The sequence below is a fragment of the Brachionichthys hirsutus genome, chromosome 24 (assembly GCF_040956055.1).
Source record: "Brachionichthys hirsutus isolate HB-005 chromosome 24, CSIRO-AGI_Bhir_v1, whole genome shotgun sequence".
Taxonomy (NCBI): domain Eukaryota; kingdom Metazoa; phylum Chordata; class Actinopteri; order Lophiiformes; family Brachionichthyidae; genus Brachionichthys; species Brachionichthys hirsutus.
In genome coordinates this window covers 1,181,875-1,209,732 of record NC_090920.1, presented here as the reverse complement: position 1 = coordinate 1,209,732, position 27,858 = coordinate 1,181,875, and the positions used below count along the sequence as shown (strand labels likewise).

The 27,858-nt window shown below is 50.0% G+C and overlaps 1 protein-coding gene and 1 long non-coding RNA gene across 2 annotated transcripts; both read right to left on the bottom strand.

Moving 5' to 3' along the window:
* Nucleotides 1–451: 451 nt before the first annotated feature.
* LOC137912024 (target of Nesh-SH3-like) lies at nt 452–13,548 on the bottom strand. Its single transcript, XM_068756372.1, has 21 exons — nt 13,461–13,548; nt 10,202–10,381; nt 8,155–8,223; nt 7,936–8,068; nt 6,980–7,161; nt 6,809–6,861; nt 6,442–6,481; nt 6,096–6,170; nt 5,492–5,581; nt 4,590–4,778; nt 4,223–4,297; nt 3,817–3,882; nt 2,890–2,958; nt 2,675–2,800; nt 2,256–2,345; nt 1,963–2,172; nt 1,789–1,894; nt 1,638–1,717; nt 1,514–1,543; nt 1,156–1,437; nt 452–1,074 (listed from the first exon to the last, which is right to left on the bottom strand). Exons 1-21 carry the CDS (start codon nt 13,546–13,548, stop codon nt 959–961), a joined length of 2,349 nt encoding a protein of 782 aa, XP_068612473.1. The 3' UTR covers nt 452–958.
* Nucleotides 13,549–25,823: 12,275 nt separating this feature from the next.
* Nucleotides 25,824–26,465, bottom strand: LOC137912135 (uncharacterized). Its single transcript, XR_011106168.1, has 3 exons — nt 26,337–26,465; nt 26,083–26,244; nt 25,824–25,843 (listed from the first exon to the last, which is right to left on the bottom strand). It is a non-coding gene; the product is annotated as an uncharacterized lncRNA (long non-coding RNA).
* Between the last annotated feature and the right edge of the window lie 1,393 nt (nt 26,466–27,858).

Here is a 27,858-nt window from a genome sequence, read left to right as displayed (position 1 = left end):
AACAAATGGCTAAATTGGACATTATCCGGCACCGTGCACCTTAGAGGTGCCGCGTTAGTCGCCAGCCCACAATCCACATGCTGCCGGAGGTGGGACTCGAACCGGGGGAGGCGGTGGAGTTCTCTGCTTCCCAGCCCAGGGCTCTACCCACCGAGCCACTGGCAACCTTCTCAGTCGTTAGTGATGAAGCTCCTTCACCACCTCCTCTTCCTCCGTCGGCTTAAACGTTGGGGTTCATCCACGAGAACAAGATGAAAGATTAGCCGTCCCTAACTTTCCGATTTCGCTAAAGGATCCACCGCGAAGGAATTCCAGATTTGAAATCTCACCGCTTCTCCAAATGCCAGAAAATCTGATTTCACGCCCGTCGGGCCGAAGCCGGCGCCGCTTTCCATGTCACACCAAAGAACAAACACGCCTTTAAAAAAAAAGAAAAGGAAAAATAACTTCTTTATTGTAGAAAATATAGAACCAAACATCCTTTCCTGTTAAACGCTATGCTAGCTGGGAGCTAAAAGGCAGCGGCTCATACTTTGAGAGGGTCTTTTACTGATTAGTTATATATACACATAAATACATTTCTGTTGTGCAAATTGCAAGTGAAGACGCCTCCAGGCCGCCGGCTTGGAGCCCGGCCGGGTACCGCAAACAGGAAACGGCGTGTGAAGCGGCACAAACCTCCAAATGAATATCAGGAATATTATCGGTCTAATCCAGCATCGGCGTCTTCCCGGTCTCGCCGGAGGAACGACGGAAGCATCCGGCGCCCTCGCGCACAAGGAAATAAAAAAAAACCCGTTTCACACGATGTGAAAGGGAGCCAGCTTCCCTTTAGACAATGTCTAGCGTGAATTTTTGTTTTTTACAGTGCTGGGTAAGGAGAGGCAGGTCAGAGGTCGTCCCCAGCCTGGGCGACGGATTCCTCTTCCCGGGCTCCTCCGACAACGAGCCGGTCCGATCACCATTTTCCCGGGATGGGCGTCCCGCACTCGTACCACGAGACGTAGCTGACGTGGGAGTGTCCTCCTATCTGGCCGTAGTGGACGGGCTCCTGGCGCACCGCCCGGTAGAAACCTGGCGCCCCGGAAACACAAAAGGACAAGAGGTCATTCAGAGGTCCCGCTAAAAAGCTTTACCCGGGGACGAATCGCTTACCGGGTCTGGGCGGGAGCTGGTCGGCGCCGAGCTGCCGGCCCGTCCGTCCGTCCAGGAACGAATCGACAAACTGACAGTGGTCCTCCCCGAAGCCGGACTGGTCTCCGATGTTGTAGAATTTACCGTTGAGGGCGTCGCTCAGGTAGATCTTGTACCTGAGCGAGTTGCAGATCTGGACGCCGACGAACTTGCGGTACCAGGTCCGCTTCACGTACTGTTTGCCGCGGCAGTCCGAGTACGAGTCCGTCCTGAAGGGGAACTGAGTCCAGATGGCGTCTTTCCCTGCAGAGACAAAGGAGGCTTCAGGGCCGACGCGCCGACGGCGGGGGCGATCACACGGAGGACGGCGCGGCGTTACCTGAAACGTTCTCGCTCACCCGCGGATCCGCTGGCGGAGACATGAAACACAAAAACAAAACGCCGTCAATTCGGGCGCCTCGACTTTCCCCGTTTCCCGCCGTGAGGGCGGCGTGGCGCCGTACCGGACTCCGTGTTGAAGGACACCGGCTCGCTGAGGGGACCCGACCCCAGCTCGTTCTTCGGTTTCACCGTGAACTCGTAGCTTTGGACGGGAAAGACAAGTTGAAACAGAGACAGAGCCCAGACCGGTGGAATTATCAAAGCAAAGCGTACCTGCTCTCGGGTTTGAGGTTCTCCACGGCCGTGTGGGTCTGGTTGGTGGTCAGAACGGAAACCCGCTCGCCGTCGGAGCCCTTAGCGGTGGAAATGACTTCGTACTCTACGGACAGAACCGTGAGAAACGCACTCCCAACCCAGAAACCGCATCGCGAGGCCTCGCATCCGCACCTGTGGTGTCGTTGTCGGGCTTCTCCCAGTCGAGGATGACGAAGGACGGGCAGCCCTCCACCGTCACCACGGTGAGGTTGGAAGGAGGAGTCTTGGGAGGAGCCGTGACGTTTGCCTCGCTCGGTTCGTCTTCGGGGAAGTAGTTGAGCGAGGAGGTGATGGAGCAAGGCTCCTCGGGTTTCTTGCCGGTTTTGTAGACGACGTGCGGCGCTGCGGGCGAACGGGGGGGGGGGAGGGGAGTCGGTGAGCCGTAGAAACCGACGGGGTTTAAGCTCCATTTCAAGTCCACCTACCCACGTAGCGTTTCTTGCCCAACACGTCGATTTCTGAGGCCGGCTGCGGTTTAAAGAGCTCAGAGTCTTCCCAGGTTTCCTGTTGGCTGGCTGAAGTAAAAAGCATGAAGAGAAAACGTTCTCGTGAGTTCCAACAGTTTAAAAAAAAAAAAAAGTTCAATTCAGAGCAAGAACGTTCCACCGGAGCCAACCAGACGCTCTGTTCTTCGTTGTGTTTCCTGTTCTGTCATGGCTCCTCCCTGTTCCCGTCAACAATTAGGGGGGGAGATTAGCCTAAAATGATATTCCTGATTCTCGGTTTGCCAAGTAGCAAGAAAAAGGTGGCTGCGTGAGATGAACCCCGAGCCTCAGAATGAGGTAAAACACATACATATATATATATATATATATATCACGTATGAAAGTGGAGCTGGTGGTACCGGCCGTTGTCGGCGCGGGCGTTGTGCTCGGCTTCCGCTCCGGTTTGGCCGGTTTGGCCGTTGCCGGCGGGACTTTGGGTTTGAGGATGGGCAACTTCTCCGTCTGCTTAAAGTTGTTCAGTTTATCTGAAGAGAAATGTAGAAAAAAAAAAAAAACAAACATCAAGAAAAACGAATTGTGCTTTGAGGGGGAAGCGTCCAGATCTCCATCTCACCCGTTCCTCCGGGCTTCCCCACCATATTCGGCTTCTTGTTGAGCGGAACGGACGGGCGAGGGAGAGAACCTACGATAAAATACAATTTGTTTTCATCATCATCCTCCACCAGCCGCGGTTCCCAGGCTGCAACTTCCCAATATGAACTATGACCTCTCGTGGAAACTCGCGGAACGCTCCTTTAACCACCGTTAAATGAAAGCGCCTTCACAACACAGAAATGTCTGCTTCCACCAAAATCCACCGCTAGATTCATAGAAGTCCACAACCCCCCCCCCCCTTCAGTTCAGGAAGGGCCAACATTCTTTACAATCAAGGAACTGATCAGGTTCCAAAACTCAATGGAGTAAACGCACCGCCAAAACACGAAAGGCGATCGAGTCCCGAAACATCTGAACTTTAAACACAAAACATTCCTCTCAATCAGTGCCATGTAAATATGGCGGCGGCGGCCATGCCAGGCTGCCTGCGGTGCAGATATTTTTGAAATGAGTTCAGCCTCACGTAACATTTTTTATACTCTCCTGGGTAAATTCTATCATTCCTCAATACGGACTTCAGCAAAGAGGAAGCACAAAAATATGTTGAGGGCATATTTTTGCGTAACAAGCAGCATTTTTACATGGTTATTAGACTGTGGAATGATGAAGACGTGTAAGTAAAGGACCCCCCCCCCCCCCCCCAGTCCATCACCACCACATGGACTCTGCTGCTGTTACTGGACAAATAATCAAACATCCACTTGATTATTTGAAGAAAACAGTGCTAGAAGCTTTGCTGGAAACCTGCAGGAGGCTTGAGTTACAAGAGGAAGGGTGGATGGATGAAGGTGAGCATTAATAAAAAATAAATAAATGAATGGAGACACCAACGGTGGAGGGGAAGTCGCTGCAAAAGCAACAGGAAGTGACAAGCGAGCTCTTTTACCCAGTCGAGGTCGGGACCATAAGGCTGGTCTAGGCGGGGAAATGCCCCGGTGAGGCTGTCGGCCGGCTGTTGGGAGAAAAACGAGTGTTACGAAGGGAGAGAAGTCTCAAACCTGAAAAAAAAAGAAATAATGCTGGTTCCGGGAGCTGCAGCCACGCCCGCCTAGGTCTCTCAGCGCTCGCAATCTTGGGAAATGACAGTCATATAAAATTGATTGAGTGCTGCGTGCAGACCTCGGCGGGCGCGGTTGCAGCTCCCGGAACCAGCAGCCGTTCCTGTGAACCAAACGTTTCATCTGTCGGCGACGGGAAGCCCAAAAGGGTCAAAGATTCACAGTCGACGGCCAGAAAGAGCAAGACGGCCTCTAACCGCAGGATAGAGAAGCATTTCGTGAGGCCGTTGTTACCCCAGTTTGATTTGGCTCTCTCATTGGCCAGAGCCGATTTCAGCAGCGACGATCCATCCGGTGATTTGCCAAAAACTGCGTGGGGAAAGAGACGCTTTAAAGCTAAATACATTTGTTATTGGTCAAAGAGACGGTCCACAGTCTGTTGAAAGAAGAACAATCAAAGTTTCAAAATGGTGATTAAACCGGCGTTTTCAACACTCAGCAAAGGAGCTTGGTTTCACTGTTTGCAGATGACACTCTAATTTAATACGGCAATTTCTGTCACATTTACCAGAGCTCCCGATTTCTAAAATGAGGTAAATAGTTCACAAACATTGAAATAAAAAAAGGAAAAGAGACAGCAAAGTTGGTGGAGAGAAATTACCAGCGGGATTATACGACTTTGCGGGCGCTTTAGTGGGCTCCTTCGGCGTCTGCCTGCGATGGGAGTCGCCGCTGAAGGGTAATTTAAGTAGGCGGGACGCAGAAGGGGCCTCGGTGGGCAGGAGTTGGGGGGCGGCAGGAGAACGGGTCGCTGGTTGGACGGTGTGGTTTCTAAGAGTGCTTCCGTAGTCTGGGGTGAGAAAGGAGAGAGGCACCGAGATCATGGGACAAGGATCATCTCGGATTTGACTAAATCAATGACGAATCAATGAAAACGATGAAAGGCTGGGTTTCAACCCTTCGTGTTGTTTTGCGTTTTACTAGCCAACCAATTAGAAGACGAATCCAACAGATTTACACATCGATCCCACAATCTCGCACCTCGTAGGAACACAGAAAGGTCCGGAAGACGACGTTTTAGAAAAGACACAGAAAGATGAAATGGGAGTTTCGGGGGGGGGGGGGGGGGTGACACTGGGTGACATGCAGTCCCTGCATGCACAAAGACGGATCACGGCGGACAGAGAGAGGAGGAAGTGCTAAAGGACCAGAACGCACCGGCATTTTCAGACTGGATCCAGATCTGTCGAATAAAATAGACTTTTGAGGAAAGGTAGAAAAGACGGAAACAAGAAACCCAACGGCTTCCGATGCACAAACAAAGCGTCGTTGCAGTCACGTGACCTCTAGAGACAAACTTACTCTGCTCCTGGACCTCCGGCGGCATCTCCTCGTAGCGACTGACTGGACTCAAGGCATGCTAACATGCAGCCAATCACAACAGCTGCACGTCCCAGACCGCCCCGCCCCCTTCCCCAGGTGCATAACTCGTGCCCAGCCGAAGCAGGTAAAGACAAATAAAGCTGGATGATAAAAAAAAAAAAAGAAAAAAAAGTAAAAGACCTTCTTTGTTGTTACTGAGCAACACGCGAGGCCAGCGAGGCTCAACGGCGCCGGGCAGAGGGATCGTTTCCTGCTGGCCGTCGGGCGCCGCTGTGGGAGACAACACGTGCGGTTGAAAGGAGACAAACGCGAACGTTTATGGAAGCAGCTGTTGGACGTCAGGCTTGACTGATGGGATTCCAGACAGTTTGAAACAAGCAAAACAACGAAAACCTTAAAATAATGATGACCTCATAGGCGTGAACATGACTCTGACCAATAGAGGCCTCACATCGCTGCTGCATGTCGGATTGAATCAATTCCGCAAATTCCAGAACTTGTGCTCTGCCAACAATTCTTCTCTATTGGACTTCATATCCCAGCAGGTAACGGGAAGCATCCTCCACTATCAGTTTGTTAAGAAGAGCTTTCAAACTGCATTTTATACTAATCGTACTCATTTTGGGGGCTTATTTAAGGCAATTTTCCAATCAGTCAAGCCCGACCGGGAAGCATTTGTGGTCCCTGCAGCTCTGAGGGGAATAAAAAAATAAAAAAAAGTGAGAGGTGAGTGATGAGTGTGTGTGTGTGTGTGTGTGTGGAGGAAGGAAAAGGAAATAATCACCGAAAGAAGTGCGAGGCGCTCCGGGGAAAGCCGGTTTTTTGAGGAGAGGAGAAAGTCGAGTCCTGTTGTGCAGAGCTGCAAAGGAATAAAACCAAAAAACAGGTGAAAACGAGGGATTTAAACCAGCGGCGAAGGCAGTGAAACATCAATCTCCCGACAGGTAGCGCCAGCTGGTGGCCAGTCGGGACTCTCATAAAGCCAGATGGGAGCGAAATGCCCGGCTGATCCTGTGATCCGGCATGTACCGACTGTACATACCTAAACAGAGCGCTGGGAAGAAGTGAGCAGCGACAAACACCGTCTGGACAAGTTGGGTAATGCAGGAAGGGAATCGGACAAGTCTTACCGGGTCGAGGAGGGAAGAGAGCGTGTCGACCGAGAGGTTTCTGAATCGAAAAGAAACGTGCTTAAGCTAAAATACACAAAACATTTAAACGAATTGTTCTTCTTTAACATTGGCAGCCACAGGCTTCCGTAGCACAACTTTAGAGTGTGAGAAAACAGCCTGACCTCTGACCCCCTCGTGAGGCCAAACACGTCAACCCATCTGTTTGCTAGGAGAGCTGTGCCGCATTACATGCATGATTCAAACGATATTAAGAGGTGTTATCATTTTAGAATTTAGACGTTTCTTAATAAATACAAGCTTTTAATAGACAATAAACGGTTTTTAATCGACGCAGACAGAACCAGATTTATAGGCGGCTACATACCATCGGCTTTGCGAGAGGGTTGCGCAGCTTTAGGGGCTTCTGCGCATTCTTATCTGCGAAAAACAGAAACAAACGGATGAAACTCGGAGCACGTCGTTGAACCAGACGCGGTTCTCGTTTACAATGTTCCATTTCGGGCGCCAAGAGGTGAGAGAATCAAACGTTCCGTACTGCCCGTGTTGGTGTTGTGGATGACCGCTTTACTCCACGTGCCGCTGCGCTCGTCTTTGTTGGAGCGGATGCCGAACTCGTAGGGCGTGTCGGGCTTCAGGTTGTCGATGACGGTGTCGCTAGCGGGACAGGTCTGATAGTTCCACTTCCTGTTCCTCTCCCTGTAGCGGATGGTGTAGAACCTGATGCCGGGTGGAGGCATGAGTTTACATCCATTAGACACAGAGAAACATTAGAATGACACTGTACACATTTGAGGTTCCTCAGGGTTCTATTCTCGTTCCCTTAGAAATATTACCGTGTATATCATTTGAAAATTATTAGAATAATAAATGCTCACAAAATTCATCTTTACTAAAACAAAACAACGAAATGACTCCAAAATAAAGATTCAATCTGTTCTGTTGAGTCTAAAAGTTAAAATAGAACTCAAAGTTTCCATCGCCATCACCTTCGCGGTCCAAGTCGTCGCTCTTCTGGCACGCGGCGCCAAAGAACAACAAACAAATGACAACTTCCAGCCAGCCCGGGTCGAGAGCTTTCTTCTCTCTCCGCCGCCGTGACCTCACCGTCTCCTCGTAGCGTAGGTGCCGTTACTTACGGCGGCGCTGCCCGATCTCAGATGTCAAATACGAGCCGGAAACCAAAACAATCCAAAGAAAGGCCTGACTTTTATTAAGAGGCGCCAGGTGGCAGAGGACGCCTGGGGGGGGGGCAAGAGTCCTGACCCAAACTATAACCCAAAGGCCTCGGTCTGGTTCGAACTAACCGCTACAAAATTCCCCCCACATGCAAAGCCCCAGCCCCATGCCGAAAACGACCCAATCACAGCGAGGCGGTCGACACTCTTAGCTCCGGGAGCTAAAATAATTGCCGGATGCCATCAACAAAGAAAGATTATTGCAAGTTTCAACATGACCGCTTCCTCCCCGCCCCCCCCCCCCCCCGGCTCTCACCCGTCCTCCAGACACTCGCTCATGATGTTCCCGTGGTAGGGCGTCTTCAGGTGGGTCCCCCAGGACAACAGCACCGCCGTCGGGCTGACGGAGCCGATCGCCAGATGGAGCGGCTTCTCCAGGTTCACCTTCCCTGTGCACACGGGCGAGAGACGGGGTGGCGCATCCGGTCGCTTGGCGTTTGCGGGACGGGGGCCAATCGGGGCGCGGCTGCTGTACCTGTGCAGTGTTTCTTCACGTCGTCGACTGGGATCGGCTGGACGGCCACCAGGTACTTGGGCTCTGCGTCTGTTAGAACATGCGGATCAGGAGATCAGACTCCATCTGTTCTGTTCGGCTGCTGTTTCACATTTAAATATCTGTTTGTTTTGCCTCTTTCAGCGTTTAAACCGTTTGTTCCTGGAACTTTGTCTGCCTTTATTACTCCCAAAATGTTTTCACCTGTGCTCATTTGCCTGCCGGTTGTTTCTTTGGTTCAGGATAACTACTAGACGGGCTTCCACGAAACAGACGGACGGATCTGGCCTAGATTCTGAAAGAACCAATTATATTTTGGTGCATGTCTGGATAATTGGGCAGATCATTAGGAAAAACTCCTGAACCGAAACTTTGCAAAGGGTTTGTCCATGAATTGTGCAACTAAAGATACATAATTGTACATGATTGCTCGGACTTGGCAGAGTCCGACGGCCATTTTTGTCTCAGACGGAACCAAAACCCGATGTTGGTGCAGCTTCCCGACGGTTCGGTTCTAAGCGTTTCTGCTCTCGAGGCCGTCGGGAGCTCATTAGGTTTGATTCGATTAATCTCAAATCCGTTGACGATGGTGTCGTCCGAGGCGCATGGATAGATTGGGTTCGAACTTTCAGCCGTGGCGCCTCAAGTCGAGACAGACAAGCTTCACATCTCAGAGTTTATTAATAAAGAAATGCTCAAACAAACTTTATGCAGTCTTTTGTCATTTCTGCCAAACCATGTTATTCGACGTCGATTATAATTAAAAACGAGTCTTTCTTGGATTAATTGAAGCTGAACAAGGAAGGATTGGCAGGTGGTTGGCTGGAAGGTCAAAGGCCGCGCTAGTTTCACAAAAAAGCTTTGCATGTTGAAATCAAAGCTTTCGCTTCCTTGTTGGCGCAGAAACGTTTAAATAAACAAAATCAACGTTCTCGAGCACGAGATAAAGGTGAACGCCGCACATCGCGCGTCTGTCCCGACTCGGGTTGCCTTAAAAGGCCTGCTTCAACGCTTCGCTGACAGGTGAAGACACGTCCCGCCCACCTCGGCAATCGCCTGAAATAACCTGGGAGGCCCAGGTCGGGGGGGTTAAACGCAGCTGACAGTTTAACATAAGACGGGCCTTGAACCGACACGCTTTCTCTCGTCTTGCTTCTTCCACTGGGGGATTCCAACAGCATATAAAGTCTCTAAGAACAGCGCCGTGGCTCCGCCCACCTGCGAGGCTACGAGCGCTGAGAGAAGATCAAACTTTTCCCGATGCTAAACTGTTTATATCTGTTTGCAATTGATCATCCGGGTGGAAAGTAAACAAACCAAGGAAGGCCGACTGCTCTCGAACGCAGCGTGTCACGGATCCAAGAACCCACGTTTGAATTATACTCAAACGGATTTGAGTTAGCGATCGGTCGGAAACCTCCGCGAGACACCCAGAAACGCAAGAAACGCCCGGTCCATATTTACGTTCCTGCCGATCTACGCACCAAAGCTGACCCAGTGTTTGATCTCTTTTTAAACACGGAACAGAAGCTAGTCTTGTTCGTCCGCATCGGGAAGGAAAGCTGCTCTCTCACAGTTGATAACACGAGCTGCAACGATTCACCCCGGGAGACGAAGGACGGCTCTCGGCAGGTTTCCTGTTAGCGCGTACTGCTCCGCGATAACTCGATACGGGATGAAAACTGTTGGCCAAACGTCAGGAACGGATCGGAGACACCTGCTGCTGCTGCCAGAGTCCTCGTTACTGGAGGATTCTCACGTTCGGGGTTTTCCCCCCTCTCCGAGTGTTTCTGCAGAACCTCGCTGTTTCTGTTTTCCCACGAGTCTCGAGGTTTAGACACGGCGGTTTAGCGGTTGCGCACACAGAGCTGTTATATGGAGTTGAGTCATCCTCAACATATTTCTCGTGTTCCCACAGAAACTGTTGGTAATATTTATTCATCGGCGCATAGAACATGCTACATCCTCCTAATCTGGGTAGATGTCCACCACAGACATGTCCTCTTAAGGTTCCAGTAGAGAGTCTTACCCATCTCCGCCTCGTACGGCTGTCCGTTCTCCGGCAGCTGGATGAACTGCTTGGAGAACACGCTGCTGCCGTATCCCAGGATGTAGCCCTCCAGCTTCACGTCCGGATTGGGATGCACAAACTTCATCACAATGGTGTCGCCGGTGGCGTTGATCCGGACCTTCATGTTCTGACGCCGCGCTAAAGAGGAGGAGGAGAAGGAGAAATGGGTGATGATGAGTCACATTTTATATCGATATCTTGCTCGTCCAAACAAACGCCGGAAAACCCCCCCAGCTAAATTATCTTAATATTCAAACTTAATTTTTGTGTAGTGTCAGCGAGTTTCCAGATTGCTCAACTTAAGCCGAGTCACATTCATTTTTTTTTTAGATAATTGCAAAATAAACACTTTAAAAAATGAGGCCAATCAGCCGGAGGGAAAAACGTGTTGCAACATTCCTCTTCCTGTCGGAGAAACAATAACTTCAGGGATTCAGACGTTTTTTTGGCTCCGAGGATTCAGGACCACCTGGGAGTCAGAAAAAAAAAAAAAAAAAGAACTGTGCTGTTCCTCCATCTTTTCTTTCACCTCCTCATCTTTGGAAACATTCCGAGGTAAACGATCGGAGCGGAACCGATCGACGACGTCGCTGGAAGTAACCAGAGCCCAAAAATGCCAATTTAGCCATTGCTACCACCGGTTCGTCATAAAACCACTACGGATATTAATGATCGGGTGATTAATTCAACTGAGATCAATGATCCTCTAGCGTCATCCTCTGCACGTTAGCATTTAGCTAAAATCCGCAGCCTCAGAGCAGGTTGCATGGCTGCACGTTTCTTTCTCTTGTGTTTTCCATGTCTGTTTTTTTGGTGTTTAATGCATATCAGATGATTCACGCCTCAAAACTGTCTCTGGACATCTAAAGCACATTCTGTTCTGCTGGAAGGACGGCGGTTTGATTCCCTTTCCTGTTCTCATAACTCCTAAGATGGGTATCTCAGGGTGGAACCAAACCCTCCTCGTTTCTGCTCTAGTTGTTCTTTTCTTTACGATTTCCCTCGAAGGCTGTGAGACAACGCGTGTGAACACGGCGTCCAATCGGAAGATGAACCCACATCACGGGCCACTTTTAAAACTTTAACAAGTACGGAACGTTTCAATCCCAAACGGTTTCCTCAGGAACAATAAAGATTTGTATTTTTCCATGGCTCAGAGCCTGGGGGGGGGTGAGCCGAGACAGAAAACCACAACAGTCGGGGATTGGAGGAATCTCCGGGTTCTTGCAGCACCTGAAGATCCTTCATGTGGCTGAAAAAGTTTGTCTCGACTGGAGATCCCATCGATTATGTTTATAGTTGTCGATATACAGACGATGCCACGCTGTATGTTCGACACGTCGGGAGCAGCCAGGATTGGACCCTGATTTTTTATAAAATCCCCGAATCAGTCCCTTTAACAGACAAACTCCGCCTCCTGAGCTGCGTTTGTTGAGCTGATTAACCGCGTGCGGCGCCTTGTAGCTGTCCAAGCAGCACTGGAGAACGTTCCTCCATCATTAGAGGAGTGCTTTTAAGGAGAAACGCTGTTTTGGATCTCGAGAAACATCTGTCTTGACCGGGCTGTTTCTGGGATGGAAGTTCCAGTCGATCAGTGTCGGGGGGGGGGGGGAAGCCTGCAGAGGTCGGCGAGCTGGACGTGTGTAATCATGCAGCTCGTTCTTGGCAGCGCCTACGCAGCCTGTAGAAGAATTTCCAACAGCAGCCGATTGAGTGGAGGAGATAAAACCCGGCATGAAAGACAACCTCCTGCTTTACTCAGAGGGAAGTCGTCCCTCTGAAAAGCATAGATAACATCTGACTTTGTTATCCAAGGCGGACGATGTACGGAAGTCACGTAATCAGGGTTCCGCACTGGATCCTCACTGAAATACGGATTCTTCTGCAGTTCTGCTGCTGCACGTTACTGCAGAACACACAACGCAGCTTTGAGTCAAAAACAAGCACAAGTACACAAGGGTCCACTGTACTATTAAGAATACGGGACAGGGTTTGACTCCACACCAGCAGGGGGAGCTCCTGACTATTCCTCACCTCGGTTTCTAAGCTAAACACGCACAGCTTAATATTTCCACAGACACGAGATTGCAGCTGTTTCTGTTTCTGAGCGATAAACGGGAGAGGAAGTCTGGACCGCTAACACTGGAAACACTGGCGATCCACCAGTCCGCTCGACCGCACCGGTAAGGAGGTTCATTCAGGACAATTTCACTTTGGAGTCTGCAAACCTGAAAGCAAATCCCGATTCCCTCAGGCTTCCCGCTACAAAAGGCACGGATCCGCCCCCTTTTATCCGGACCGGCTCCTCTCCGGGACGAACCCTAACCCTCGTTGGGATGGCATCGTGTGCAGAGATGGGGAAAACCTACGCTAGATTCCGTCCACCGTGTCCTTCAGATCAGTTTTTGTTTCATGCTTTGACTATAAAAATGGGAGGAGGCTAGCAGCTGGTTGTGGGCGTGTCCTCTGGGATGCCGTCCCCTCTTAAAAACAGATGTAGAAACAAGATGCATTAAACTCCTAATTCTTTTTGCGACAAATGAACTTCCATATAGAAGCAAACCTTAAATCACTGAGATCAATGCAGCCAAAAAAAGAGCTGGCCACTATTGACTCTCTCTCTCTCTCTCTCTCTCTCTCTCTGCATTATGTCCCCTCCAGCTATCATTTTTCATGTTAATCTCAATTACAGGTTTCACCATGAATCAGCCCCGCCCCCCCATCCGGCAGTGCAACACGTGCCTGCAGGGTTCAAAAAACCAAACTCACTTCAATGTGCATCCAAGACCCGTCGAGGATTTCAAAGGAAAAAGGATTAAGGGAACAAACGGCAAGACTTTACAGCCGAAAGTGACGACTCAGCAAAAAGAAAAAGTGGCACAGTCGAGTTAAACAAACACCTGCAAGCAGAGAGCTGCACGGCGTTACCTGTACGGAAGGTGAGACACGGCAAAGCAGCCCCACGTGAACCCTCGACAAAAAAACTATCCATTTTACGTCTCTGCTGCGGGATTATTTACATTTAGTCTTTTTAACTTTACCCTTTTAATGCGAAATGTTTTTTAAAGATGTTATTCTCTGAACAAGTTCTAACTTCTCTTTCATGTCTAAATGTCGCGTCGGCGTTTTGACATGCACGTGCTATTTTTCCATCACCTTTCCTTCCGTGCAGATTTTTTAACAATGACTTTTCATTCAGACTTTTTCATGCACTTGCCTCTGGTCCTCTGTGCAGGGATGCCGTTGAGGTGAATGGTCCCTACGAGCAGCAGGACGAGGACTTGGAGGACAGCGATGCTCGCCATGACCTCAAGGCTTCCGCTCCCAGGAGTCCAAGATGAAGAGGATGAGGTGCTGGGAGGATGAGGAGCGGACCAGGAGCTGGACGACTTCACCAAGAGTCTCTTCCTGCAGTCTTAGGACTTGTTCAGCCGTTGGACGTCCTCGGTGTGCAGAGGTGGACCAAGGGAACGCCAGCATCTATAGCCTCTGCAGGTGGGCATGGTCTGGATGACATCATCAACCCCTATAATTTCTCCAAAAAGCTGCACTCTCTCTCTCTCTTTCTCTCGCTCTTCCCTCCCTTTTTCCCCCTTCTGGAACCCAAACACAAAAGTTTTTCTCCCCCCCCCCGTCTTTTTCTTTTACTCTCTGCCTTCTCTCTGTTTTTTTCATCACACACACACACACACCTCTTTATCCTCCTCCTCATGTTTCCTCTCTCCTCCCTTTTCTTAACGTGTTGTTTTCCACATGGGTTTCGCTGTTTAGCGCCTCGCAATTCAGGCGTGCAAAGACGTCCGCTGGCGCCGCCGCAGTGGAAACGCGACCGGGAGAAACTGGAACTCGAACCTGATGAGAATGTTTTAATTCATATTAATATGAAAGGCAGCAAATAAAGTAAACGTTCATCTGATCCCGTCTGATATGAATTATACTAAACATGAACTCATTGTCATTTGTTACTAATGGAAGGAATTCCTTTGAAAATAAGCGACTCATTGTTCTGCTGGAACCCCCCCCGTCCCCGCGGCTCCTCAGAGAGGGTCTTTATTTTCCTCTCGCTCTCATTTTGTTAGCATTAAGTCTTTTTAATCTTTTCTTCGCAGCTGTTTTGTGGCTTTTGCAGTTGTTGTACTTTTTTTTTTTGTGTGTTTGTGGTCCTACTGAGTGTTTCTGCAGACTCTTAGTTGCGTTGCAGCCAAAAATGTGCAGCAAATCGCATCAACGCAGGTATTTTTGCGTCTTGAGGTGGCTTTGATTGTTTGTAATTGTTGTGTCGTCTTGTCCGTAGCCGTTTGCATCATTGTGCATGTCTGTCAATGAGCTGTCCAGTAAAAAAAACAAAAAAAAACACACACACACAAATTACCCAGCAGGAGTGCGTTGCCATGTTTTGGGTCACTGAGGTTTGGTCCACGTGCTTAAAGGAAAACTCTAGGAATCGGAGCGTCCTCAGCGACAGCATGATGGGAATAACGAAACACCACAACATCACAGACACACAAAAAAAAAAACACGCGCATCGCAACACAACCGCCCGCTTCACACGTGCATGCTGGGAATAACTGCAGAGCCAACACCACTGACATGTTTTCTCCGTGTTGGAGCGAGCTGGAGGCTGAATGGAGTAATGATGATGAAGAAGAGGAGGAGGAGGAGGGGGGGGGGGGGGACTGAAGGGAACTCTCCCACTGGCCCTTGACTTTGTGGGCGCAGTTGGTCCAACACGTGCCGTCGCATGCGACAGGATGGAGGGAAGGAAAAAAGAGGGGAATGTTCGAAGGGAGCGCTGCACAATGGGACAAAGGAGCAAAGCTGCAAATCAACTCAGCGAAAAGAGGAAAGCGATGACAGATGGTTCATCAGGTTTCATCTGCAGGGAAAAGAGAGAGAGAGTCAACTGTGACAGAAGAGAAAGGAGCCAAGACGTGGAGATCGGCGCTAAAATACAGCCGCAACAAAGACGATCTGTTAATCACGTCCCGCAGGGCGAAGCTAAATGCTGTTCACTGAATATTGACATTGGTCACTGCTGTCCTCCCTGGAGGACTAGCATATTTGTAGCATAGGTTAGCTAAAACCATGCTAACCATTTTCTGCAAACTGCTAGGTGAGCAGCGGAACGACCCGCTCCACCACCGGCGCCACCTTCGCCCCGCATCATACATCTGATGCAGCGATTCGAGCAGGCTATCGGAGCGATCTCAAAGCACACACACGACGCGCGGGAAGTCCAATCGCCGTCCATCTTGTTTCTTTCAAGTGTAAAAGTCGCGGCTTTAAACAGGCTGTAACAAGCAACGAGCTGCAGCACGCCACCCGCCAAAATCAACAACGTTCCCTCCGCTCTTCCCCTTTCTCTCTTTGCTCCTCCTCGTGCGTTCATAATGCTCGTCCTTCGCCGGCTCCTCGCCTCAGCCTGTAAAACCGAAACGCTCCCACATCAAGCGGCGTGGAGGCTAATTAAGAACGCTCTAATTACAGCTTGGACTCTTAAATACTCGCAGCCTCAGGCTCCCACTAAATTCAGCTAATTAGGCTAACGAGCCTCACACTGCCGGTTAGGCTAACGCGCTATCGTTACTCCTGCGGCTAATTGCAAGACAGCTCGGACAGAAAATCGGCCCTTCTTGCATTTAAAAGGAAACTTGCACATAAAGTTGGTGTCATTATCACTAATTATAATAATAAAACTGAATTTATTTTATGTTTGTGACCTAAAGGCAGCAGCGTTCACACCTCCAGCAGCATTTCTCTAAAACAATGCGGCTGTTATTGCAGCGCCAGCAGCTGAACGCTGGCAGCTCGGCCTCCGTGACCTTTCCCGTCACTCTGGACCCGGCGCCGTCCGACAAACCACACCGACATTCGCAAAAATATCCTCCACTGTAGTGAAATACGCACAATGTCACGAGTGGCTCGCCTCCGACGCGCCCCGCAGAGATGTACACATACGTCAAAACGGCGTGAAGGGCAACCCAGCAGGAATGGAAACATATAAACAAGAACGCTTTATCAGGAATAATTACCCGTAATCAATCTAAGGGGGGGGGGTGACATTATAGCAATAATTAAGTGCAGTTTAGGATTGTTAATGTTAAAGGACCCGTTAAATTGATCCGTTTAACGGCCCCTGACCTTCATCTGGACTCAATTTAACTATTAAAAGTGTTTTATTTTAGAAATCCAAAGCTTGCTAAGCTAGGCTAAACAAGGATGCAAACATCTCCGCTTCAGACTGTGTCCTCTTACTTTTGGCTACACCTGTTCTGTGATTACCGTACTCAAGAGTTTCTTTCCAAAAGCCTTGGACAGATTCCCAGAGAGACGTGTGCAGTCTGTGGGAATCCGGCCAAGGTGCGCAGGCCCTCCGGATTTGGCCTGGAGGATGAAGGTGCTTCGGATAAGATGGCAGACGACATTGAAAACACAAAGAGTCCTTTGGTCGTCGTCTGCGCGGCGCTCAGGAGCCGCTGGGAAAAGGATGACGACTCCCTGAGCCGCAGATGAGTCGGTTTCCGAGGTTAACCAAACCGTGTCGTAAACATCCACCGACGACCGCGACAGATTAACACCAGCGGATGATTTTTGTCTTCTTGCTCGGGGAGTCCCGATTCTTTCGGTGAGTCTCGGCAAACCCGGGACGTCCGTCGGGTTCCGAGACGAGACGGGCACGTCCACATTTTCAATCTCGATTGAGCCATTTTTATTTTACAGCCGTGAAGTTTGAGGCGCCAAGTCACCAGAAGGGGGAAAAAATGGCTGATGGAACGAGCGGCGTTGTCATCATCCTGACTTTGGCAACAAGAGGAGATTTATGGACCGCAATCGAACGAAAATAGACGACACATCGCCGCGTAAGAGAACTGACTTTTTTCCAAAAGCTACATTAGAAGCTGCTCTTTTTCTTCTCCTCTCGCCGCTCGGCTTCAGCTGCGATTTGGAAAGTGTTTGCAGATGTCGCCCGCGTAGGCCGAAAGCCACCATGTCAGCTCCCCTACTTGGAGCGTCTGGGATTTGGAAAGCAGAGCGGAGAAGAGGATGGCTGATTTTCCATGCCAGCTTACATGAAGAAAAGCTCTGTGAGGACAGAAAGCCTCCCCGGAGAGTTTCTATCAAAATAATCCCCCTCTTCAGACGGTGGTGAAAGACGCAAATAAGACGAGGTCTTCCAAAATATAAGGAAATCCCCCAAAATACCAGATTTTACTGTTCGGCTGGATGCGTCTCAAGTTCTTGAACATAAGAGGAGAAACGTCTTCCCTTACGTTTACACATATTTCATCAAATACCGTAAATATCTGCCGCAGGTTTCACGCCTCTGCTGGATGAAATAATCACAAATAACTGACTGCGACAACTCTGAAAGCGACGAGCAGCCTGCGCCAAACTTCCAAAACGATTTCCTAATTGTTGCGCGTGCCGCAACACCCAATGGGATGTTTCAGATTGTTGTCAGACCACGCCGCTTTGAAATGGCGAGTTAAATGAGCCGGACCAAGAGGCCGCTTTCATGCGAGGCAGAACTGATGCTAAGCGCTAACAGCACACAAAATTGAAATGTGACTAAATGCATGCTAATCTTTTGTTTTAGCTGAAACATCTCAACCGAATATGAGCTTCAGGCTGCAGAGTCACAGCCTGAACGGTACACCTGCAGGACAAACGATGCTAGCAGCTAGTTTAGCTCAAAGGAAACTCCCATCGTTTCGTTTGAAAAACGCACATTTGTTTCCCGGCATTCCAGTTTTTCTTGAATATCCGAGACACAAACTGAAAACATCTGAAATCAATAACGCTGATTTGAAAATGAAAAAAGAGTGTTTTTTTTACCCCCACAAAGAAATCTTTTCCACGACTGCACCCACACTGAAAAATACTCCCTGCGCTGAATGTGGAATCTGTTTTGCTTTTCTTTCCTTTATCTAGAGATCACAGATTTGTTACATAACCGGGAGTAACTGACAGGAAGGCCGAGTGGATCGGAATACGGGCCGAGGAGGGACACAATCAGGGGCACTTGTTCATGTCGAGAACTGTGTTTCCCATTAAACCCCCACACAGCCAAGCCCAGATACTTCCCAGTTGCTGCAAGACAACTTTTCAAAGAGGCACCTGCCTAACCAAACCCAACGTGGAAACCAAAAGGTGGTTCTGTCTTCGATGAAAACGTCTGGCCTGTACGCTCAGCGAGAAGGAAATAACCGAGCGACGTATCCAGAACACGCTGCGAGACTTTTCCTACGAACCAAACACCAAATTCTGGAAAAACGTAAAAATAGAAACGTGAAGGAGGAGTTCAGGTTTTCACTCGTTTGACGCAAACCAGCTGAAAGTTTGAAGAAAAAAAAAACAACTTCCAAATGGTGGAGTGTGGAAACATCATCCTCACCGTCGCTATGGAAACAAACATTTACTGATGCAGTGATGAGGATGAAGCCGAGACGAAGAGGAGGGATCAATACGTATTGATCAAGTCAAATAAGGGACCGTGCTGAGCATCCACGTCGGAGTATTTTTTGTTTTCCCCACGGGCGTGATGGAATTCCTGAAATTCACGTATGGCTTTCGAATTTGGCATCCCACCCAGAGATTTTCCATGGCTCCATCTTCACACTCACCCTCACCCCTGAAATCCTCTCGCGGTTCAAAGCTTTATTGACACACGCCCCTGAGGACATGGTGAGTTTGATGGACAGGCGGAATCCTCCGTAACAACAGCGTCGATCAGGAGAAACCTCACAGGAATCATCTCACAGCTGAGGAAGGGAAGACAACCAGCCTTTGTAACTCAGATTTAATCCAGGTCTGAATGTTTCCTGTGTCCTTCATTACCCAGCATGCATCTCCAGACAGACCCCTAATAGAATTAATGCAGTTGGATTCAAAACATTTAACTGGAGCTCAGTTATTCTTTATTTACTACAATTGGGATGCATTGTTTTCCTTTAATTTATGACCTCCTCTTGCTCCCATGACAACATGTTATCAAGCTCTTCCCTAAATAAAAAATAATCCAGAATAAATGTTTGATCATAGAGTAAAAAATATTGCCATTTTATTGATAGAAAAACGTAAAGGTACACATCAGAGTATTTGTTGTTGTCGCTGTTCTAATTGGACAAACAGCATAGAAAACACACGAAGCTTCTCAAGAGGAGAAGCTGAGAAAACAAACATCTAAATAAAGAACAAGACATCCGTCTTCAGGCTACGTTTCAGCTAAAATCTAAATTAATGAGATTAAGTAGAAAGTTTTCAAGTAAAAGCAAAACAACTAAGAAAATTCAAGCCGTTCTGTGGATGAATTTCTACATTTCTCCGAGCTTTGAGACCTTCCTTTAATTTATTTACAGAATAAATCAACATCTGAAGTGTTTTTACAAATTTGCTCCAACGAATTAATATAAATAACGCTTTTTTTTTTTCCCCCCGCAAATTGTTTAACACGAGGAAAAAGCCTCGTGTCATCAACATAAAAACAAATATAAATTAACAATGAATCTAAATGAGACCTTAGTTTAATTCCTCCCTTGCTGACCGCTGCAGCGCCGAGCTAACTTTTAACAGAACAGCATCGATCCAGAAATGTAAATGTAAACGGCGTGAAACGCGTCGGATGAGCAGCGGATGGATGGCTTCACGATGCCGGGTGTTAACGCTGACGTCAAGCGCTCTGGCGTCGATGCGGCGAATCACAGATAGAGCTTAACAGAGCGGCGAAGGCACAGGTGGGAAGGGAGCGCGAAACAATCGAGACTCATCAGCAAACCTTCAGCGACGCGCTTTTTTTTTTTTTCGCGCGACGGCAGCGGCGAAGCTCTCGGAGTGAAGCCGTGGAAGCATCTGAACGCGTAAGACAGAGGTACGTAGAAGTGTAAAGGTGAAAAGCAGGTGAGGCGACCCTTACAGAGGTCAGAGGTCAGTTTAGAGTTCTGGAAAGAGGCGACTCATCCAACAGAGAGTCTCCTTGGAAAAAGAATCCCCAAAGGGTCAGAGTCTCGTCACCTTCGTGAAGCGCGGCATCGGAAGGCGAACTCCTCTTCCCTCCGAGGTTCGTGGATGAAGGCAGGGTTCTGTAGAGGAACACTCGTCTTAGAACGGCTCATAATAGAGATATTTGGGGCCGGAGGAAATGTTCTCCCTGTGCCCTCAAGGTTTTTCATGTTTGAGAACCAATTCAGATTCTTTAAAATTCCTTAACAAGCAGGAGTAAAAAAAAAAAAAGTCCTTACCTTGAAGTCACCGTCTTGGGATTCGCTATGTGGTCGAGCTTCCTCTCCTCTCGAGGAATCTGCGCCGCCAAAGGAGGAAAAGTCGGATTAGTTTGGTGTTTTTTGCAGTGCAAACAGCAAATGCCCAAACCACAAAAACCCAAATAACGAGTCCATCCCGTTTGACATTTTGGAGGTCAATTCCGGTTAGTTTGCGTTTCTCCTTAAACGCTTTTCCTTCGACGTAGAACCCAAACGTCAGAAACTGGAGGAGATCACTTTGGTGAGGCGTCAGTGGAAACTAAACCCTTCAGCCCAAACAGCAAAGACACTTGTTCAGCCACGTCTGGTCTGTCAGTTATTCGTCTTTCATTTCCCCATCTGCTGAGGAAGTCTGGAAACCGAGACCTGGGGCAGGTGGACGACACCTCCGCACCAGCAGAACGAGTTGATCCCACCGAAAGGGAAGTTCAGGAGGTCGTTCAAAGCTAAAGGGCTCATCCTCTGGAGAGCAGGAAATCACGCGGGAATGTGGTCAGGAGATATTTTGCTCCGAAGATGGATAAAATATTTACAAATGAAACTGAAATAAAGATTTGTCTTTGTGATTTCTATTTCGTTTTCATTGTTTTCTGATCACAACGTATGATCATTTTTCTAACGTGAATGATGCGGAAGAAAAGGGTCACAAAAACTCACACTTGAGTCTGTCGCACAAAGTCTGCAAAGTGTTGATCCCTCGCACACAACTCGATTATCCTCAGGCGCTCCTGGATCTCCTGCAGACAGGAGAAAACGCGTTTGTCTAACAGATGGGCTTGCAAGGTCAAAAGGGGAGGAGCTGTAGGCCGGAGAGGAGGAGGTCCCGACGGTAAAAATACTCATCCTCGTAGTACAAATCTCCTGCTGAGCCAAACAAATGTCACAACACTGAACCGAATCCGTCCAAAGAGTCAAAGTCGTTTTATTTCACCGCCTCCAGCGGCTTCAAAAGTCTCCGCGGCGATAAACACACCTCTACGCCGATGACACTCAGCCGTAAGTAGTTAAAATGTCTTCCGAGTCAGGTTTGTGTACCTCTTTGGAGAGCGAGGTGTTCTGGCAGACGTGTTGTATCTCGTCACTGCCCGGGTTTACGGCGCCATCGGCGCCAAAGGGGCTGCTGTGCTGAGGGGTTTCCAGGTGACGATAGCGCTGGGGCAAGTCGTCATAGCGACGGTAGTACTGGGCGGTGACTGGACCGCTGTCAAACGAAGGGTCGAACTTGGCGGCACGCCCCAGCTTTGGCATGCCGTCACCTCGCCTGGAAGGAGGGAAATCATTTCGATTAAACCAACGACCCCCCCCGTAGGGTCGACGCGGAGGTAAAGGTGGACGGCGCCGCTCACCTTACTGGGTCCTCCGTGTCCTCGGCGCCACGCTGCTCTCGCAGCGACCTCGCCAGGAAGAGGATGACCCCGGCGACCACCAACAGGAAACCAGCCACCGAGGCGATGGCGATGCCGACCACGAGCGGCTCGGAAACGTACTCCTCGCAGTGCTCACCGCGAAACCACCAGGTCTCCCCAACCCGACACCTGCAGCAAAGGTCAAAGGTCATCCCAATACTCCTACGACAGGGTGTAAAACCTCCTCTCACCTGCAAATGGCGCCCTCGCCGGGGATGATGTCACATTTGCCGTCATTGAGGCAGAAGTCGGCGCGCGCCTCGCAGACGCTCTGGCACGGCAGGCCGTCCACGCTGAGGTAGCCGGCGTCGCAAACGCACTCGGCCTCGCCCGACCAGCGGTTCACCGTGCACCTGGAGAACTCGTTACACGCCTGGAACTTACAGGGATCCGCCCGATCGCCTGAGGAAGCAGCCAGCAAAGAAACAGTAGAAGAAGATTTTGCAAGAGGTGTAAAGATTTTATGTAATAAAACGCGAGACCCGGCAGTTTATGCAATTACAGGATTTGGATTTCTACTTTTATCCTGACATTACTTCCATCATGGAAAAGTCTCTCTTCCGTAGTTCTTGCTGCTTGGCTCCAAACCCAACACCCGGTTGTTATGTTATGGACTGCCGTATTAGATTAGGGGTTTAATAAACTGATTATTAGCTCCGGGCGAGTCCTGACCGCTGCTGGAGGTGAGGGTTATCGGGTCGTCACCAGCTCCTCTGATTGGCTCAGACGGATTAAAGGGATGCAGCTCAGCAGAGGCGGACACGGTGGAGGGAGTGACAGTAAAATCTCCGGTTACAGCCTCGTCTCGGCTGCGGAAATCAATCTGCGGTTCGCCCCACTCGTGTGGAAACGCACTCCACAAAGTCGAAGGTTCGGCTCGGTCTCCCCGCGTAGACGAATCGCCGCTCTTATATTAAGTCAGAGCCCAAAAATAAAACGTCGTCTGGAGCCGGCGGCGCCATCGCAGACCTACGATGAGGCGACGAACGCAGCGACGGGGTTAAAACGAAAAGCGGTACCTGATTCGACGTCCAGCGAGTATTTATCGATGGCCATGTTCATGGTCTGGTAGGCGGCGTTGGCAAAGTCCTCCAGGATGAGGTGGACCACGTCGGTGACCCCTCTGGGAACCGGCTTTCCGAACCGCATCCTGCTGTTCACCACGACGCTGCCGTTCCTGAAGTTGAGGATCTCCAGGTTCTTGAAGTTGCTCAGGTTGGACTTGAGGTACGGAACCAGCTTCAAGGTGGACAAAAAAAAAAAGATTTACAGTCAACAAATGTTCCCGCAGTCCGGCTCAGACTTTTGACTTTAAATCCCACCAGCTCTAGGAATTGTTGCTCGAGGGCCTTGTACTCAGGCGAGCTCTTGTTGAAGAGGTCCATGGAGAACGCCATGTTGGTCACCCTGAGGCTGAAGAACACCGTTAAGGCCCGGCCCGGCCGGGTTGGGGACGCGATGGAATCCAGTGCTGATGCCAGAGCCCCGCTGGAAAACCCACGGCTCTCACCTTCAGCTGCCACGCCGTCGTACTGGAACACGTCAAAGGAGAAATCCTGGATCTCCGTTTGGAGGCTACTGTTACCTAATTCCCTCTGCGACGTATTGCTCACGGCGGTGCCCAAGTCGCCAGAAGACCCCTCTTTGGCATGCGTTGCTGCCCCCTCTGTTTTGTCCTCTGTAACTACAAGAGGAGTCGGATGAGGGACATCTGAAACCTCTTCCTCCGGAGTCGAATCCGACACGCGGGTGAACGGCGAGTCCTTCTCTGGCGAGAGCACGCCGCCGCCGCCGCTGCTATGATGCGAACCCGCCGATGAACTGAGGACCGGCACGGCGGCGGTCGTCGTTACGACAACCATGACTTCATCCATAGCCAGGTCATCGTCATGGACACCAACAAGCTGTGGTTTAGTCATCTCAGCGATGCCGATGTGTTTCTCCTCTAAGATCTGGACCTCGTCTCGTTCCTCAGATTCCGGCGGCAGCAGTTCTGGTGAGCCTTTGGGCTCCACCTGGACGACTCCTTCCGTCGGGGACGCGTCAGTACCGGATATATCCGGCGCAACAATCAGAAGATGGACCTCTTCTTCGTGCACGTCATCCTCAGAGTCTGACCCAAGAGTGACTACAGGATGCGGGGAATCTGTGAACTCGACTGAATCACGCTTCCCGGTGTTTGGAGACTCGACACGAATGACCTCTACGACCTCGTCTTCGTCTTCCGTCACCTCCAGATCGGGTGGAGGTAGCACCTCCGAGCCGGTCGTATCAGGAGTTGCTGCTGGACGCCAGGACCAAAGATCGGCCGCCTGGCCGTACCCGGAAAACCCAGATCCAGATCCTTCGTCCGGGACCTGGACCACCTCGGAGCTTGTTTGAGGCGGAGTCGGTGCAGCGGAGCCCCGAGGGCCGATCGTACGGTCTCCTGGAGGGGTACGATCGGCGTTACCGAGAAGGAAGCCCTCGTCTTCAATATTCCCATTATCTGTTAACACAAGAGAACATGGAAGGGGGTCAACACCAGGAACTTCCTCCTGTGCGAGAACAAAAAAAAAAACTCACCGTCTGGATTCAGAGTCCTCTCGGTGGAGGCTGGAGGAGCGACGCTGCGACTTGCCGCCGCCGCCGGAGGGTCTTTGGACAGGAAGTCGTCCTCCTTCGGGGAAACGTCGCCGCTCTCGGCCTCGTGGCTCGGAGCGTCGGGAGGCTTCTCCGCGGCGAGGACGTTGTCCTGAAAGAAGACGTTCCAGCAACGTGAGGTTTTTTTTTTTTTTTTTTTTGCGTTCGACATGAATCCTTCCCGTTTATTTCGTCTCACCATGTTGTCGAAGGGGTCGGCCGGCCGGTTTGTGGGAGGCACGTTCTCCGCTGCAAGGAACGAGTCAAGTCGCGTTGGAGTCACGGCCATTATTCACACTGTTCCATCCGAGGTCGAGAAATAAACCGCCTCACCGTTCTCCCGCTGCATCTCCAGGTTCTCGTTGTTCATGAAGTGGTCCCGGTGCAGAGCCTCGGTGATGTAGTTCCGCAGGTCGGTGATGGTGTAGACCGCGGTGGGCTGCTCCGGAGCGCCGGGATAGGTCCTCTCGACGAGGTTACTCTGCAGGGAGATGAAGTCCAGGGTGTCGTTGGCGACGCCGTCGCCGTCGACCTCAAGCGTGACGCCGTAGTGGACGAGGACCGCCAGGCCCCTGAGGTGGACGGGAGAGGAGGGAGTGTCTTCACGTCTTTCCAGCTCAAGGCTTTGCGACTTCTTCTTTTGGTTCGAGTATCTCGAAGTGAATTTATCATTGTGTGACATGGGGGTGGGGGCTGAGGGGGGGTGCAGGTAGACAGTGAGCCGGTCTTAAATATAAGAGTAATCCTTCGGCAGGTGGCCGGCAAGCGTCTGATCCCACTTAAGCGCCGATTGTCCATTGTAAAGGACATTAACAGGAAATTAGAGCAGAGCTTCTTAATTACAGCGACAACCAGGTGAAAGGGGCTTTAAGAGGGGGGGGGGGGGGGGGGGGGTCCGTGAGGACACATGGGACAGGGCCAGGAAATCCGTCTCTGCAAATCAAAGACCTGTCCTGGGAGTCAACCCGTAAGCTCCGCCTGCTTACGAACTACTTCCTGTCGTTAGCGTAACGAAACACCTGGAACCCCGATGTGGAACGTTAAACCAATAAACGTTCAGAAAGGGCTACAGATAACGTTTTATCACAGCCAAAGAGGGTCTCGGGTTCTAAAGAGGGTTCTACTCACCGCTCCAGATCTTTCTGTGGCCTGAGAACACAAACCAACGACAAAGATTATTATGAATAAAAGATTAATATCCATTTATTAAGGTTAAACATTTGGACTAAATCACAGGGATTCAACCGGCCGCACCTGAATTCAATGACCTGGACGCCCTTGAAGCCCGGCAACCTGCTGAAGGCCTCTTCAGCCTGGAAGTTCAAGGCAGGAAAGAAAATGCGATTAGATATTTATTTATTTTTTGTTACTTTTATGTGCCGTCAAACAAGGAGGGAAGGACAAATGTTTGTCTCTGCGGCTTCAAAGTTGACCTGAACCGGGACGTCCCGTCCTTCGTCCGGCGGTTTCGTGACGACGCGTTTCCCTCAGCGCCGTTTATCCACCTCGAGTTCCCTCATTAACGACAAAAGCGAAGGAAAGCGGCTCCTACCCGGCGCACGAAGTGTCTCTCCAGCTGCCGGCGCTGGAAGCTGCTCCGGTCCGACAGCGCGTCGCGGTACGTCTCCTCCTTCAGCTTGATGCTGAGCTCCACCACCTGGTTCTTCAGGAGCCTCGGGGGCCACGGCAAGGTCTCGTCTATCTCGTTTCCCATCTGAACGCGGGAGGGGGGGGGGGGGGGGGGGTATCAGCGCACCGTCGAAATTAAAACGGTGAATTCGGAAGCAGGTTTTTGTTGCCGCTTACCGAGTTCTCCTCGTCGGAGGAGCCGCCGTTCGGGTTTGGAGGCCTTCCTGTCGGGTCGGGGAAGTTCCCGTTGTTGTACTCCGCTATGTAGTCGGTCGTGGCGTCTGAAGGGGCGGCGGGGGGGGTGGGCTCTTCTTCATCTGCGTGTTCTGCTGCGGCATCCGGGGAGACGCCCTCGGCGTCCTCTGGGACAGCGTCCTCGTTTGGGACGTCGTCTTCGAGGACAGGCTCCTCGACTGTCCTGCGTCCTCCCGTTTCCACAGAGGTTTCAAACGGATCCTCGGGAACGATGACTTCCTCTGATGCGGACTCAGTCACCTGCGTAGTACTCTCGGTGAGTTCTGGTGGTACTTCTACCTCAGAGTCTCCTGGAGGTTCTGGTAGAGGGGTTCCCTCCGCTCCAGTCAATAAAGCCTTTGTATCTTCTGGGACTCCTCCCGGTTCAGAACCAACGATGCTTTCCTCTGTTGGTTCTGTAACTTTGTCACTCTCTTTTACGGGTTCTGCTTCTCTTGTTGGTTCTGTAACTTTGTCACTCTCTTTTAGAGGTTCTGGTTCTTGTGCTGGTTCTCTTGTTGGTTCTGTAACTTTGTCACTCTCTTTTACGGGTTCTGGTTCTTGTGCTGGTTCTCTTGTTGGTTCTGTAACTTTGTCACTCTCTTTTACGGGTTCTGGTTCTCTTGTTGGTTCTGTAACTTTGTCACTCTCTTTTAGAGGTTCTGGTTCTTGTGCTGGTTCTCTTGTTGGTTCTGTAACTTTGTCACTCTCTTTTACGGGTTCTGGTTCTTGTTCTTGTGCTGGTTCTCTTGTTGGTTCTGTAACTTTGTCACTCTCTTTTACGGGTTCTGGTTCTTGTTCTTGTGCTGGTTCTCTTGTTGGTTCTGTAACTTTGTCACTCTCTTTTACGGGTTCTGGTTCTTGTTCTTGTGCTGGTTCTCTTGTTGGTTCTGTAACTTTGTCACTCTCTTTTACGGGTTCTGGTTCTTGTGCTGGTTCTCTTGTTGGTTCTGTAACTTTGTCAGTCTCTTTTACGGGTTCTGGTTCTCTTGTTGGTTCTGTAACTTTGTCAGTCTCTTTTATGGGTTCTGGTTCTTGTTCTTGTGCTGGTTCTCTTGTTGGTTCTGTAACTTTGTCACTCTCTTTTAGAGGTTCTGGTTCTTGTGCTGGTTCTCTTGTTGGTTCTGTAACTTTGTCACTCTCTTTTACGGGTTCTGGTTCTTGTTCTTGTGCTGGTTCTCTTGTTGGTTCTGTAACTTTGTCACTCTCTTTTACGGGTTCTGGTTCTTGTTCTTGTGCTGGTTCTCTTGTTGGTTCTGTAACTTTGTCACTCTCTTTTACGGGTTCTGGTTCTTGTGCTGGTTCTCTTGTTGGTTCTGTAACTTTGTCAGTCTCTTTTACGGGTTCTGTAACTTTGTCACTCTCTTTTACGGGTTCTGGTTCTTGTGCTGGTTCTCTTGTTGGTTCTGTAACTTTGTCACTCTCTTTTACGGGTTCTGGTTCTTGTGCTGGTTCTCTTGTTGGT